This window comes from Limulus polyphemus, unplaced genomic scaffold, assembly GCF_000517525.1.
Source record: "Limulus polyphemus unplaced genomic scaffold, Limulus_polyphemus-2.1.2 Scaffold3330, whole genome shotgun sequence".
Classification (NCBI taxonomy): Eukaryota; Metazoa; Arthropoda; class Merostomata; order Xiphosura; family Limulidae; genus Limulus; species Limulus polyphemus.
The window spans coordinates 70,558-88,072 of NW_013668940.1; the positions used below are offsets into that span (position 1 = coordinate 70,558).

Genomic DNA, 17,515 nt, shown 5'->3' on the forward strand with positions numbered 1-17,515 from the left:
TTATGTTCGGTCATCCAACCTGAAGGATATGCTGCACCGATACATCCAGCTGGTCCCCCGTTTAGGAAGTGATCTTTGAAATGGACGCGTGGGAAAATAAACATACAAGAAACACTGTTTCCTAATGCATTGACTGCAGTAAGCATTGTCACAAGTGTACCTCTTTCACCTGAGGTTATCACTCCCACTTGCTTTACACCTTTTTGATGAACTTTGGGACATGTTACAATTTGTAACAACATGCCCCATATCGACATGGGGTATAACAATGTCTCCATACTAATTCATCATCAAACAACATAACTCAATGTTATCGTATAATAAGGGGTATTAGCTATCGAAGTCTACAACTAATAAGAAAAGTATTAAAACACAGTATATAAAGAGTAAATAGATATTTCCTAGACACTTTTTTTTAGTTTAGGTATGCAAAAACAGAAAATGTACATAACTTTTTTATTTCTTGACTGATCTTATTCATGTTGCCATTAAAACAAAGCTTGCGCAACGCGTGTTTGATGGTCCATGAATTATCGTCGTCTATTAATCTCAAGAAGAGCTCGAGGCACTGTATCAACTTGCCTCTGTAACAACTAGCCCCGGTCTCCCCTACTTATTTCAAAAACACCTTGCTCTTGTCATGAAACAGTGGTGCTGAGAATAAATCTATAAAAAACACATTTTTCTTATTTATTTAAATCTGAGAATTTTAATATTCTGGAATAAACTTATTCCCAAAAGGAATTTGAATTGATCGTCATATTGTTATGTACAAACAGTTTTTATTACTAACAACATTCCAGTTATTTTATTGTGGATGTTTAATTTGAATGTTGTTCACCATCATCCGGCCAATGTGGTTTTCAAATATTACTTCATGGTAATGATTTCTTAAATGCAAAAGGTCAAGCTGACAATTTCTTTCTAATATTATAAAGTTTTTAAAACTAACAATTTATGTATTGAATCCTTCTTCATAAAACACTTTTCATAACTATTGTCGTTACACATGTACTGAAATAATGAAACACTACGATATGATGAGTAACTGTTTCAAAAATTAAATTATTATTTTCAGCTTCAGTTTGCTACATGTTAATTTAAAACTTTGAATCTTTTAGAAATAGAAAAATGTAATTGTTAAAATAGTTTCTTAGTTGTCACAATTTCTTGTAATCGAAAGAAGTTTCAAGAAAAAAAATATTGTAGATTGAGTTTAGCTACTCAGTCTTATTAGAATAATTCAAACATTTCAATCTTTAGTCAATTTTAGAATATTTCTTTTTTTGTGTGTGTGTGTGTGTCTAATATATTCAATCTTATTCAAGTCTTTGCTAAGAATAGTTTGTGAGAGCATGAGATTTCATAATGTTATTGCCAAAATTGAAAAAAATTAAAAATGTAATACTTGATTAGAAAACATTGTGTTGACAAATTTAAATTAGTATTTTCAGCACAACATTAAGTTCTAATACATTGAGAATTTTTTGCAATCCACTTTAGACCATCTTGCAATATTAAAAGCCCTGGCTTTCATTTGTTGTCATAGTTAGTAGCTTAAACAGTCATCTAACTCTAATTCTCAATTAGTTACTTTATTTTTCCTACATATTAGCTGCTAAATTGCTTGTTGTAAGTGAAAGACTGTGTCCTTGGTAACGAAAATTCAATCTAAGGTTTTCTAGATAGAAAAGTTGTTCACTTTTCTAGGGCCATGAACTAATGATGACTTCAGAAGACCACTGAAATTATTTTACGAGCAGAGAGTACAGTTCTCTCTTAATAAATGAAGTGTTATATTGGTGTTTAAATACTTATGTCTAAAACAAGAGGTTTAAGTAAAATATATATGTGTGAGAAGCGGTTTATTTTTGAAACGTTGTGTTCAATAAATAAGAAGTGAAATTGTAGGTGTCGGTTAATAAATGGAAGATTGCTTTTAATTTTAATAAATGTAAGGTAATGTATTTGGATTATCGTAATTTGAATTCTAATGTTGATGGAAATAACCTTAACAGTGTTATAGAAGAAAAGTATTTTTGTGTTTTGGTTGATCAGTCACTTAAGCCATCCAGATTGTGCTTTTACTAGTGGTAAGGATTTTAGGTTTTCTTTATAGAAATATTGAAAACAAGTCTAAAAAAGTTATAATTTCATTATATAAGTCACTGTTAGGCTACATTTGGAGTATTGTGTTTAGTCTTGTGCTCCTTACCTTAGGAAGGACATTGAATTGTTGGAAAGGTTCAGAGGAGGGCTACTAGAATAACATACCCAGGATGGAAAAGTTGTTACATGATATCAGGTTAAAATATCTGAAATTGTTTTCTTTTGAAAAAAGAAAAGCTAGAGGAAGAAATCTGAGTGAAATGTATAAGATTGTTAAGGAAATTAATAGTATTAATGTGTTATATTTCTGTATTTAATGGTGAGAATGACAGGCAAATATAAAGTTTGGCAGGTTTAGAGTGACCTTCAGCTAATAGTTTTATTTTTCTAACAGTTTAGTTGGCTACCTTCAGATGTAGTGGAAGCAGTTAATTTAAGGGAGTTTAAGAGAAGGCTTAATAAATATTTCAATGATAAGGACGACTTTGTGCCCTCCCCCATTAAATGTTATGGGTTAATAGTCAAATCAAACTCTCTATACACATGACAGTTGATAGAAGTTCGATGAATTACTTAAACATTTCTTGAGAAACAAGTTCTGTTGTGTGTTTATAAACATTCATTTATTTTTTACATCTCAAAGGAAAATGTTACACTTCATAATTTTTGCAGTAAACCGAACAAGATTTAATTTGTAACTTTTCATAAAAAAGAAACCAGATCAAACTTCTTGGATTTCACATATTTTACATGAACTTCGTCAAACCATTATAAGATTACCCTAGCAATTTGAACCACTCATATGATTCTGCATTTAATAATGATAAGCTACCAGTTCTATGGTACTTTTCAAGTTATTATAATACAAAATTTTAGCTAAACTGGAATTAACGTGACCATTGTAATATCTATACTACATCCTATATTACACACAAGGCTAACAAACGTGTCACAGCATTTTTGTCATTTAAGTAGATGTGAAATCAAACTGGATAATTCACACGAACCCCCATCATTATTACGTTTCATTCACATACAGCCGTTGACTTGAGTAGGTGACAGATTTAATTGTTATAATAATTTTGCAACATGTTACTTGAGTTTTGATTTTCTGTTATACACTTTAAAGTGACCTATGGCTACTTCTATATTATTTTTGGCAGTATAATTCTTTAACATTTTTGTTTAAATTATACATTTCAAGCTACTTACATCCTAAATATTTGAACATTAAAATCGTTATAAGTTGATAAAAATACTTTTGGTAGCATGTTAACAGCACAAAATAACTGCTAGCAAAACTATACATACTTTTTTCTATAAGGCTGGACATTTTTGCATGTGCTCAGCCTTTTTTTTTATCTAAGTGATAAACAATAATTTTTCTTTAATAATTTATAGTAATTTACATTATTCAAATAGTAAGATAAAATCAAAATGATAGTAAGATGAATACTTTTGGTAGCATGTTAACAGCACAAAATAACTGCTGGCATTAGTCCAGAACTATACATACTTTTTTCTATAAGGCTGGACATTTTTGCATGTGCTCAGCCTTTTTTTTTTATCTAAGTGATAAACAATCATTTTTCTTTAATAATTTATAGTAGATTTACATTATTCAAATTGTAAGATAAAATCAAAATGATAGTAAGATGAACTTTTCCAAGATGAAACAAGTAAATACATTATGCTCAACTACAACTTTAGGTGCGTGTGACATCTTTTTCCTTGTTATCAAAGTGTGATTGTCCATGTAACATACCATATACTGTCTATGCAGCAATAGTTTACAAGAAAGCTAATGCACATGTGCAGTGTTGAAAATGGAAGTTAACCACCATTGAAAAAGCTTTTTGACCCCAGAAACAAGAAGTTTACTTGGCAAATTATTGTCCATCAAAAGCTTAGGAAATATGGATTTTTCTCTTTGTGATATGCTTTCGTAGATGTAATTTGTCATAAAATATGCATGCTAAAATTTGCATTTATTGCATGTTTATTCACTCACTATAACTGTCCAACATGTATCTTCCATGTTCCATGTGCCTGAAAGGAAACATTTTCACTCAATCTGAACAGCCGTTGTTTGCTATTCATCATCATCATGGCAGTTCTTTAGGTATGAAATCTTTTGAGGCTTTAGCTTCTCTTCGACCTGCTCTTGATATAAGTGAAGGGCTGAACTTGATGTTTGAGTCCTGAAGTTCTAGTCAAAACAAACAGCCTATGTTGGACTTGTGGTCCTTCAGGGCAGCGGGAGATCTATAAATCCAATGCCTGGAATTAGATGTGGGGGGGGGGGGGAAATGGGAGTGCCCTGAGAAAACCCACTTTCACTGATCAGGCACTGATAAATATACCGAACCAGTGCCCGAGTCTTGAAAGAATTAGTGGCATAAGAGATTTTTAGAAACTTAGTAATGTGAGAAGGAAGGAGAGTCGTGGAGTGATCTTAACAAGATTTAGGATTGCTATGGGATGGTCAACTGGAATGGGGTATGGTGGAACTGGTAAGATTTACTGAAAGGCAGCTCTTGGTCTGAGGTGTGGTTGGGTATGTCTTTGGAAGAAGATGTCAGAAGAAGGAGCGGGTGGTTTGTATGTTGTAGTTCTGGCCAAAGGTCCAGCGTGATTCGTTGACAGTTCTTCTTGGGAGTTCTTCGTAATTAATCAAGAATGACTTGTATATCCATAAAGTCTTTTCCATAGAGTGAAGAATGAAAAGCTGGATCTTTTTGTTGGTAGGACTTAGTTGATACTGCCAGAGGATGTACCTCCTCTACACCCAATTGATAATGTCATAAAATAAATTCTCCTGTTAGGCCATTGTTGATGACTCAATTAAATGATACTTTCCTTATTCTTATAATAATTAACTTAACTGTCATGTCTGGTATTTAGATAGTCATTGCTAGTTTCCCATGAAATAGCCACATCTCTAATGTGAACTGTCATCATCAACAGTAATGATAGCAGGTTTATGTAGTTCACCTAATGTTGAGTCGTAGATCCGTGGCTCTTGAATCAAACTCCTGTATCTTTTAGTTTTCATCAAGGCGTTGCATACTTTCTTGCACACAGAATTATGGTGAGTGGAGCTACAGTGACTTCAAATGTGTGCTAATAATTCCACTCTACCAATACATCCAGCTCTACAGTTTTTAATAAATGTTGTTCTTCATTGATAGATGTTGTATCGAGTGGGGAGTAATACATACCTAAGCTTATGAAGACAGATATGAAGGAAGAACCAGAGACTATCCTTATTCCTGAAGTTAATATACCATTAAGTGGTGAATGTTAAATTTCTTCAAGCCCCTAGTGATTAGCATCTAGTTGTAATTTCTTCTTCCAGCTCCTCCTAGTACCAAACTTGTGTGCCATTTTCCATTGCTTTTGAAAGAATTCTGTGGCAAAAAGGGCATTAATGATATGGATATTCTTCTCTAGGTTCCTTAATCTTTAGATAATGGTAGTTGAGATTAAGTCTCTCACATTCAAAATACCTAAACCTTCTTCCAGTGACTTAGAATAAAATATTCCATTGGAGGTATAGTGAGGTAACTTGCAGATGTTTTTAATACCATTCCTTACAACCCTATTAAGTAACTTGAGATTCTTGATGCATAATGGAGATTTCGATAACGTGTAAAGAAACGAGGAAGATAAAATTTACTTATTAATAGTAACTCCTGTTGCGGCTTAATTCAGGAATGGCAAATCTTCTTTATCATCTTCAGTCCCAATTATGTACATCCTGAAGTCATCTTTATCATTGGGGGCTAATTTAATACCCATATATGAAATAAATTCCCATGGTTGAATTTGACAAACTTGGTGGTTATCAATCATAAACTAACTCTGTTAATGTCTTAACCCAGGTGGTAGAAATCTGTGGATATAAAGATAAGGCAACACACTTGTTAAGATTGAGATGAAGAAAAGGTTAATGAAAAATTCAGATGATGATTCATTCCAGCCTTGCTCCTTGATAGTAATATAATATCAGCAAAACCTAGGACAGGGAGTATCTGCTGTTTGATTTCTACACCAATCCCAGGATTAAGTTTATAGAATAATTCATCAATAATCATGTTTAATATGACCTGAAATAGTAGGTCTCCCTGCCTAACCCCTTGTTTAATAGGAACATTAAACAATTTAATATTTTTTAAGATATCTGTAGTGCAACCTGCATAGAAATTCATAATATATTCACTTGTGTTGTCATTGATGTTGATCTCCTAAGTGCTCTCTGGATAGAGTGTGACATGACATGAATTTCTCTGGCTTCTTTACGAGCAGTTCTTATAACATAATACAGTAACAAATTATTAAATGAAGTCCCATCACAAAGAATGAAAGCTATATTAAAGTGAGTATTCTTTAAAGTCCAATTTGAGAGCAAATGATGGAAGGCAAGTTCTATAATAGATGTAATGGTAATTGGTCTCCAGTTTGATGCTCGACTCGGACCTCCCTTTTCCAGAATTAATAGTGTCCTACATTTCTTCAAACATCCAGAGAGATCTATACTCCATAAAAAAAGAAAAATGAAATGAAATGCATATCAAATTTAAAAAAATACTTTTAAAATCTTTAGGAGTAAGGCCATCTGGCCCTGAAGACTTGTTCTTGATAGTTTTAATCATTTTACAAATTTCATCATCGTAATGACCTCATAAGAATTGTCTATTTGGTAGCCTTTATAATCCAATATTGGATAATCATCTGTGAAAGAAGGTGAAGAAAAGAGATTCACATAAGTGTTTGAGATACCATTTTCAGTAGGAACACTTTCATGACCAGTAGGAACTCAAGTCTCGGCCAAGACTCTCTTCTTGTCGTAACTATACAGACTTTGCATGTGCTTAAAAAAATTCTTTGCTCCAAGGTTTCCGTTATTTCAATGTCTTTTTCTATTGAATCTTCCATGACTTTTCTTCAATATGGTGGAAGTCCTCTTACCATCAAAGATTTTGTATCAAGCTTAATGTTAGAAACATCCAAATGATTATAATTTCCATCTTTAATAATCTCAGTAACTCTACTCCAACTAGTAAGTAAATCCAATGATGGTAGAACAATTTGGCCTTTAATCATTTGCAATGGTATCTTACTCTCATAACTTGTATCTGGCATAAAAAGATCTTCTGGTTCAACTGAACTAGTAGAACCTAAGTTGTTCATATGTACATTGTCAGTGGAATACTCCATTCCCATCATAGAAGACCCAGGACATCTCTGATAATAAACAGAAACACTAAAGATACTGCTCCATGTGTTAATCTTGCATGTCTCAAGAACTTGCTGTGCTCCACAAGTCTTCTGACAAATGCATACATTACAGTTAGTTTTGTAAAGTTATTGAACAGTATTGGCAATTTCAAGTCCTTTGTCTGTGCTGAGTTGTTGGACAGGTAGTCTATCATATCGAGGCTTATTTAAACAACTCTGAGCTTCAAAATAGCTTATAAGGGGTGCTAAACCTTATAAGTCTTCGGCTCCATCACTGATCAATTACCATCTTGCGATGATTGAGCCTAGCTGGGAACATCAGCCCTGTAATTGGTTGTCCGCCTGTGTTGGTTTCGCTTTCTTACCTAGGGCAGTTCAGGTACTCACGACAAGAAGGTACAGGTGGGACTTAGAATCATGACCAGGACAGTTCCACCCCATTCTAAAGAGTATAGTTTGGGTCTCCTTCCTGTGTATCAATTATCCCATTAAGAAAGTCTGTCATAGTTACTCCCACTGTTTACCCGTGCTTGGTTCAATTTCTTCACCTTGACATTCAGAGCACAGCAGAAAACACATTGCCTTAACACCTAACAGCCACTGTTTGCTATCTATTTGGCTGTTACTTTTAAATAAATTAAGATTAGCTTACAGTTAGAACATTACCATTACTAGGCTCTAAATGGATCACTGTAAGCTTAAGAGCCTATAATGTTAATAACCTAGTTTGATGTCTACACTAATATTTGAAATAAGTTATACTTGCATCAAACTGGATCACTGTACTTCTTGTACTTCATCCTTTAGTAAAGCAAGGGTGTAGAATCAAACACATGCATAAATGAGACATGCTTAATATGCCAAACAGTTTTGTTTCTGACTGTTAGTGGTAGATTTAGGGTGATATCTCCAGTAAAAACTTTACACGTTGTAAAATATGTATGAGATTAATCAAGGGGAGTGTTTAGTTTACATTTGCTAGCCACATGGTAATACTGCAAATAGGGGAAGAGTTAACATTTATTAACAACTTAGTGATACTGCAAATGGGAAAGTGGGGGAGAATTAGTACTTAATAGTCACATGATGACACTGCAAATGAGGGGAGGGGTGGCACTCACTAGCCATGTGATGACACTGCAAACAAAGGGAGGGGTGACACTTAACTAGCTGCATGATGACACTGCAAACAAGGGGAGGGGTGGCACTCATTAGCCACATGGTGATACTGTAAACGAGGGGAAGGGTGGCACTCACTAGCCATATGATGACACTGCAAACAAGGGGAGGGGTGGCACTCACTAGAAACATGATTATACTGGAAACAAGGGGAGGGATAGCACTCACTAGTCACAAGATGACACTGTAAACAAGGGGAGGGTGGCACTCACTATGGGGATTCTGTGAACAAGGCGTAGAGCTAGTATTTAGTAGCCTCGTGGTAATGCTGTAAACAGGGGGAAGAGATGGCACTTACCAGCAAGATGGTGATACTGTAAACAAGGGGAGAGGTAGCAGTTACTAGCCACATTGCTGAGAAATCTTATAAAACCATCAAAAAGAAGCAAACCATTTAGAAGTAATTCTAAGAACCCTTGTGTGAAAGCAAAGAAGAATTACGTTATAATATGTAAGTCACATTACATCTGCTATTTCAATATTAACCTTCTAGGTCAACTATACAACTTATGTCAGGTATGTCAACTATTGATTTGCTTTATGCAAAAAATATTCAGAACCTGAAAACTGTCAACAGTCGCAACTCTTGTAAATGTCTTTCCTATGTGTTTCTTGACAAAATTAACTGTGTGTACATAATGTTGTTTTACACTTGTACCTTACCCTTTTTCATTCCAATCCTCTACAAAACTAAGAATACAGTGGCTCAATCTTAACAGAAGGGTATTCACATATGATTGGAGGATCCAGGTGTTATGATAGTTGTTGAAATCCTTATTGGTCATAAAACATATTTAGATATCATTGTGATGAATAGCAAGAGTTATATTTGTGGATTATTTATATGTTTAATATGCTGTAAATACATTATTCTGTACTAGAGGTTTCTTATGGTTTGAATTTTGTATGATTTCATCTTGTACAGTTGTTTTTATGTCTATGAGCTTCATGGTTTTTATGGATCTAAAGTGTTATTTTATCTGTATTGTCTATTTTATGACTATGCAGTTTTTATAAAAGGTTGTTAAAGTTTGTATTATGTTTCATAACTATACAGTTTTTATAAAAGGTGGTTAAAGTCTGTATTATGTTTCATAACTATACAGTCTTTTATAAAAGGTGGTTAAAGTCTGTATTATGTTTCACAACTATACAGTTTTTTTATAAAAGGTTGTTAAAGTCTGTATTATATTTCATAACTATACAGTTTTTTATAAAAGGTTGTTAAAACATGTTTTTGAAATAGTGCATATTTTACAAATATTGTTTAACCTCATTAAATATGTGGATAGTGTGGGCAAGAGGGGAATGAGCCTCAGTATAAGTCATTTTTTGTAATTAACATTTTTTGCACCTTCCATAGCACCCATTGAGCAACTATACATATTTTCACATATTTTTGGTATTTTTACCTACATGTCGCACATTTAAACTTTGTATGCCCATCTGATTAGTAGGAACAAAGCTGTTGGTATGTTTTGGTGCAGAACTTTTGAACACAAGTACAAGTAGTTACTGTGTTCATAACATGATGGTTTTTCAACTAAAACACTAGACCATAAATACAAAGAGCTCATAAAACTTGTAGAATCCTAACTTTTACAATAAACAGTTTTCTTAAAACTTAGGCCATGAAACATAAAGCAAAAGTTTCTGGTAGCCAAAATGCATCATATTCCAACATTAGGACATTGGTAGAAGAATGGTGTTTTCCAAGCAATGTTATGATTTTTTTCTTTCAGTGGCGAAGGTATTTAAGTGAAATAAGGTGACAAGCTTGTTATGCTAATTTTGGCTGATGACTTCAAGAAATTACATGCTAAGTATGAAAAGTACATTGTGCTCGTACGGAACACATGGGCAAAATTACTGAAAGTAGATGTAAAAGTCAGAATCACTGTAAAATAAGAAAAATAAACACTGAACTTAGAATAAACAAGCTAAGAAATGACTATCAGAAAAAGTAATTATTAACAAACAAGCCTATGATTTCAGCCTGAATTGTAAATACGTCTTTGTGCTTTTTGTTGAGAAGCTAACTGAGCAAACCTCTGTGGACCATTCACTTTTTACAGATATTTTGTGTTTTGATTCAAGGTGTGTGGCTGTAAATGGAGATGGCATGTGTTCAGTAGCTTCGTGTCTGCAAAATGCTTAAAAGGTAGAAAAGTGTGACAAAATTCAAAGTGAAGAGTCTGCAATTCTCCTTATTACACTCTCTTCTTACACTCCCACTGAATTCAAAACAAAATTTCGGTTTAGTCCAAAATGAAACACGTGTGTGACAAAAAGGAACAACTGTTCCTGAACACCCCGTTGGGTAGAGCCCTCAATTCGTCTTATTGTGCTCTCTTCCTTTGACCTAAATTCCTGTCAGGTTGAAATAAATAAATAACAAAATTATAAATCAGTTAGTAGATGTTTTAGACAAAGCTTTATGAGTTTGGAAATCAAATAATGAATTAGATGACTTCCTGCTATGAGAAACTGTGCAAGTACTTTTACTATACAGTCATGATCAGTATTATCAGGAAGATTAAAGTTGGGAATATTTCAGAAAAATCCTACATCACACCTGGTCCTGGATGATAACATCAATTCTGTTGGAAGAATGCGAGTATTATTCTAGAGCTCAAAATGTCAGTGGTGAAGGCTTGACAGAAACACCATGCATTCTTTGATTATCAGAAAGAGCAAAATGGTGAAAAGAGAAAGGTTGTAACTGATAATAATAATAATAATAAAAAAGTCAAAGAAGAAGTTTTAAAAAGATGTTGATGTTTTGGATGATGTAGCCTAATAGAATAATAATTTCAAACAAACATCGAAAGATAAGATGGTTGAAACTATCTGTGGAGGAAATAGATGAAAAAAATAAAAAATTATTTAAGCCATCATAATACAGACAGTTATTGTAAATTGCAATGAATTTCTGTAACTTTTAGTGAAATTTTTCAATGAAGGTTAACGTTATTGACAAAATATTTAAATCATTGATTCATAATCCATTAAGATCATTAGTCATGCATAAACTGTTGCAGCTACAAATCACTTTCATTATAAAAAAAATTAACTGGCTCTTTGGAAGTACTCCTTCTTGATTTAATGCCCTTGAATGCTTTGATAAACTTTATTTAGACTAATTATACTTTTAAAACACTGTGTCTGCTTAACAAATCTGTGACTGTTATACTCCCCCAAAAAGGGTCCTGGAAAAAAGTTCAATGGGTCTGGAAAATCCTGAAAATTGTTTGTCTCATTGATCTATAACCAAAATTACATTAGTTGTGGCATTTAGCTATAATCAGTTAATTTAACACAAAAGCTAACTCTTATCACTTTCAGATATTTTTATGACATGATAGCCTATAAAGTTAGAGTTTAATGGGACTGTTACACTCATATAGGTGTGCTATCTCTTGACACACATTAGTGATAGCTGCAAAGTTAGTAACTACGTATGTTTTGTGTGCGTGTATATGTGCTGTACGTTTCACCCGTGCATTGATTCTGATTGTGACTTGTGAGATTTGGACTTGAAGCCTGATATAATAATTAAATTAGACAAGATTGTTTTGCTCTTTGAACTGAAAGTTTATATTTAAAAAAAAATCCAATAAAAAGTAATGCTGGAATTTAACTTGAAGTTATAAGCTAAGAACAAATGCTTGTTTAATTAGAACAGTTACTACAGAACATAGTTGGTGAAAGAAAAGCTAAGTAATTTTTCTGTAACGAACATGTTTTCATTTCAAATGACTTGGTATCTTGCCTGTTTTGGCATTAAAGGTATGGTTTCAATTGTGTGTGTAGTTTGTTAGTTTATGTTATACAAAAAAAAGGTTAATGTTAAAAATAGTGATCTGTTGGGCCTTTTACAAAATAGAGTATTAAGATAAAGGACAGGTTATATCTTAACTAGTTACCAAATGATCATGCCAAGGTTTGCAATAATAGACTTTTTATTTGATGGCATGTTATCTAGATTTGACTAATATTACGATGTCCCAGTAGTGACAAGATATAAATTGTAAATAGGGGCTCATTTTTTCATTTCTTTAATATAAAAACATTCAAAGCAGTGAGCATACATAGTTATTTTATAAGATATTTCAGTGTCAGAAAATTACCTAAACAAACCTAATGATACTTTGCAAGATAGATTTAGCTAAGATGCTCAAAAAATTATAACCAATTTGGCTAATTATTTTTTTAGATGTTAATCCATTCACACACCACTATGATGTCTGAAAAATGAAAATATTTTTAAATCACAATAGATCATATAATAATTTGAAATAAACTTGTAATATGTGAATATTGTAAATTAGAAAGAATGTGATTGTAGTTAATTTCCCATTTCTTCAGAATGGAGTGCTAGTTTACCTAAATATGTGCATGTATTGTAGGTCTGCAAGAAATATATTACGGAAAGATTGTTATGTAGGGTTTCTCATGGCATGTATACAAGTCAAAAACATTAAATGTCAGTATTATTTCATTTCACTCAGTCTATAAATTACTTTGAAGAATAGGCTTAAGATTTCTACTGTGGAGATGGAAGTTACTAATAATTCAAGTGCTGGAATTAAAAGTCTTTGAAAAGGGGAAAGAGCCCTGGAAGTAGTTGCGTATATATTGCATAACATAGGTTGGCATAAGAGATAATTGATAAATAGAACAAAAATATTAGTATTCTTATGAAAATAACTTTTTAATGTTATTTAAATCAAAGTAACATAATATTCTATTGTATGATGAGTTTTAGCAAACAAATCATTTTTTTTTCTTGAAGATAACCCCTAAACACAACTATTTCGTAGCTGGCCACACCCATCTTTTTGTGAACGCTGATGCGAATCTTTTCAAATAATACAAGTTTTTCAAAAAAATGTTCCTTTATAAGCAAGTTTATTCACTTTATTTTCTTGCATACCAGGTGATCCTTGTACCATTTCATCACAAGCCGAGTTGGAAGAAGCTATACGACTGTATGAATTAAACAAAGATTCTGAAATCACAATTCATGGTGAGTATATGATGTAATAAACATGCTTTTTTTTCAAGGAAAAAGATTGAATTTAGGGTTAACTTTCATTAAGGCATACATTTGTGCAATTTATTTATAAGAGAAAAAAGTGACTTTCAAAACCTTTTCACAAATTTAGGGATAACTTTCATTAAGGCTTATATTTGTGCAATATATGTGTAAGAGAAAAGTGACTTAAGGCATATATTTGTGCAATTGATGTGTTGGAGAAAAAGAGACTTAAGGCCTTTTTACAGTAGTTCAGTATTGGATATTACAATGCACAACTGATTCCTTATTTGTCTTGAGTTTTTACATATAATATGCAATGTCAGAAAATAAGTTAGGTGTTTTTAATTATAAATCTTACAGAATGTAAGTTTCCTATGTTAACTGTAAACTATTACATTGGTAAAATTATAATATTAAAAGTATTACTTGTAGTACAAACACTAATAGACATGCAAAAGTTGTTATAAACCATTCAGTTGCAACTTTATCAGCTGTTTCCTGTTTGTTTGCATCACTGATTAATCACTGGTTTGATGTGATATTTGTGAATGCAAATATCTTGCCAGTATTGCCCAGAAACCAAATTCCATACTCCTGTATATCCTCTTTTTTTTTATGTTTATTATGTCTGAATTTCATTAAATGAAACGAATAATTTTCTGTTATCGTTTGTCAGTAAATGTAAATTGAGCTTTATACTGAAACAATGATGCTTTGTATTATTTTTCCATCAGCTAATGAAAAAATGGGCAACAAAAGTAATTTTATCTCATGTTAATTAATTTTAAAAAAGTATTTTATATGACTTGTGCCTTAAAAACATGAAATGATTAAGTCTTTAATGAACAATTAAAAATTGAATATTTTTTTACACTTGTTTTAGAGAATGTAGAGCAAACTGATGTTTAACACATGATAAATAAAATGCAAACACAGGGAAATCCTAATTTTGGCCAAACATTTCACCATTGAGAACTTGAGGGGAGGTGGGCACATTTCTATCAGAAGTTAGACTGAAAAAGTCACAAGTCGAAGCAGACGAATAAGCATGTGTATAATAATTTTCAAACAATTCAATTTTTGTGTGATAAACATTTAAGCAACATTTAGAGGAATCCAAAATTGTAAAAACTGCATAACACGTAATGATTTGGACAAACTTGAAGTTGCATATTTCTTAATTTTTAAAAGTTTTACCTTATAACAATTTATATATTGATTGTTTGAAAATACTGAACCATACGAGTATTTTCCGCTTTTATATTGAGAAGATTTTAACTAAAAAAAGTATGTTTTTGAAGTTCTAATAGTATAAATTAGAAGCTTTTTTAAGTAATATGGAGGCTATTACTGTACTTTTGTGAACAAAATATTTTCCTTTGTTTTAGTTTTTCCCAATGAACCACCTCTGCCGGGCATGCCATGCCCTGGAGAAGATAGTGAGTAACTGCATTTTTCTTTTGTTTATATATCAAATTTCTATGTATTCAGTATCATATTTACATATAAAGATACTGCATTCCATTTCTCTTAAAGCTGTTGCATAGCCTACTGATCATGGGCAATTTTCAATACAAATAAAGATCTTTGTAACATTCTCTTGTATAGAGATCAGTTCCATTCTCTTGTGTGTACTCGTCTACTTGTTTTAAGCTATAGCATGTCTATATGATAAATACTTGAAAGCTTTTGTATTTAATGTCAGTAATTAAAAGTGTTTTAAATTAAGCTTGTGACAAAGTTGTAAGAACCTTTATTGTTTGTTTGTTAAGTATATTAAAAGTTTGTTAAATCAAGCTTGTGATAAAGTTGTAATAACCTTTATTGTTTGTTTAAGTATATTAAAAGTTTGTTAAATTAAGCTTGTGACAAAGTTGTAAGAACCTTTATTGTTTGTTTGTTAAGTGGTATTAAGGTTAGGGTCTGGCTTACCATAGTTAAAACACAGAACTTTAGTTTTGCATAACCTACCGATGTGATTATTATTCTGCAAGGAAACATGATAATTATGTAACCAAAGTTTATATTGTTTTAATAGGTATCATTACTTAGAAATCTATTATACAATGAAAAAATTGTTTTTTAAAGTCAAAATTTAGAATTGGTTTCACATTTTCCTCAAAAATGGTTAAACCTGTTGGTATTTTATTTTCTTTCAGGATAGATATGTTGTTAATATAATGATTTAAAAAAGGAAACTATTGTACAGTGAAGAACTTTTTCTGTTTGAAGTAATGTTTTACAGAATTAAAATAAAATTGTATATCTGAATACAGTAAAAATAACTAAAATAAAATTTACATGAAAAACTTTGACATTTAAAGCATTAGTTAAATGGTTGTCAATAACTAGACATGAAAACAGTCAAATTGAAATGTGTCAGTAAATAAAAATAATTAAAACTAAACATTGTCCATCTGAAAAGTTATAATGGGAAAATATGTTTCACTTTTCCCAGAAGATGGCATTAAATACATAATGATTGAAAAAGAATGTTAAAGTGTAAACCAGTACATCTGTTTTCTGACAAGAGATGGCACTAGATAGATTTCCTAGCATTTTGTCATTTTAGGCAATAAATTTGACTGGTCACATGTTATCAAACTGACTAAAATATTTTAAGGAATTAAATGGAAGTGGTTTTAGAAGTTGATCTTTTCAAAGCACATGAGTGCCATGAAACTCCTCCATGATAGGCCTGCATTGGCAAAGTTGATTGTATGACCCACGTTGAAATCTGTTGAAGTCCTTCCCTCCAATAAATTTACAAACAGGATGCATGTATGTCTCTGCCCTATTTGTAGTTGCATCAGTTAGTAATCTGCCAGCTTTCCTTACCAAATAGCTAACATCATCCATTATATTTGCCAGTAATGGCTTTGGTAGTTTTACAACCATGTTTTTTTCAATTAGTTCATTGGCTATACTACACCTTTGGACACCAAGAACGTGTAATGGGCCTTTCTGTATTTGTTCTTTCAGTTCTTTTGTTGAAACCCACATTTTTTTTATTCCACATAATTGTTGCTGTAATACTTTTTTTTTTTTTTTTTTTTCATTTTCGGGATTCTATTTTTTTTTTGTAAGATAATGAGAGTTTTTGGTGGTTTCCTTTGTGAAGTCAAATAATGATTTTGTATAGTATTTGACAGCATCATTTGCACATTCCAGTTTTTCAACTGTTATTCCATAAGGGCATTTTTCTAGGATGGATTTATAGACATTTGAGTCTCCTTCTCCTGTTACCTTTCGGTATCTCAATCAATATGTGAGTTCACTACATAGAAAGCCCTCATCAATTATATCCGATTCCATTCCAGTTCGTCGAGCATAATATGTTGTTGCAGAGTTTCACCGTGGATGGACCGAACACGCATACTACAAAACTTATTGCAAATAACAAAGTATAGAATATTTCTGGTACATTGGCCAGTGATGACTCTACATCCTAATCTTTCTGTGATGTATGCTGATGCAGGTTTTATGACAGTTTCCACAAAACGAAGCAATAGTTTGGTGTCAGTTTATTGTGTACGATTAGTAAAATGAGAATAACACCACTAAACACAAGTAAGGAATACTTCAGCAAAGTCGGTCTATTTTATTATCATAACTTAGGAACGTTTAAAATGAAGCACAAAACTGTAATCACATTATTAAACACAGATCTTTTAAAAATCAGCATTTATACTAGTTTTAATTTGAATTTGGTTAATAAAAACGTATTTATAAAAAAAAAACTATATATGGGATGGTTTGTTCCAATTTCCATAGTAGTTTACAGATGCTCACCATCCTATTACAGTTAAATTAAAAATACACATATATAGAGTATTTGTTTTGAGTGCGAAGTTCGACAATGGGCTGTCTGCACTCTGCCCACCATGTGTGTGTGTGTGTGTGTGTGTGTGTATATATATATATATATATATATATATATATATT

The 17,515-nt window shown here is 32.1% G+C and overlaps 1 protein-coding gene across 4 annotated transcripts in view; it reads left to right on the top strand.

The window, feature by feature from the left end:
* Positions 1 to 17,515, top strand: part of LOC106469160 (atypical protein kinase C-like) — a 78,233-nt gene that overhangs the window by 18,427 nt on the left and 42,291 nt on the right. For 3 of the 4 annotated variants that reach the window (XM_013929625.2, XM_022397584.1, XM_022397585.1), the window contains exons 4-5: positions 13,469 to 13,558; positions 14,959 to 15,009. In XM_013929625.2, coding sequence (XP_013785079.1) covers positions 13,469 to 13,558; positions 14,959 to 15,009 — 141 coding nt within the window. Of the gene's footprint in view, positions 1 to 12,182; positions 12,319 to 13,468; positions 13,559 to 14,958; positions 15,010 to 17,515 lie in introns of those variants that run through there. The other variant, XM_022397586.1, reaches the window with a different exon arrangement.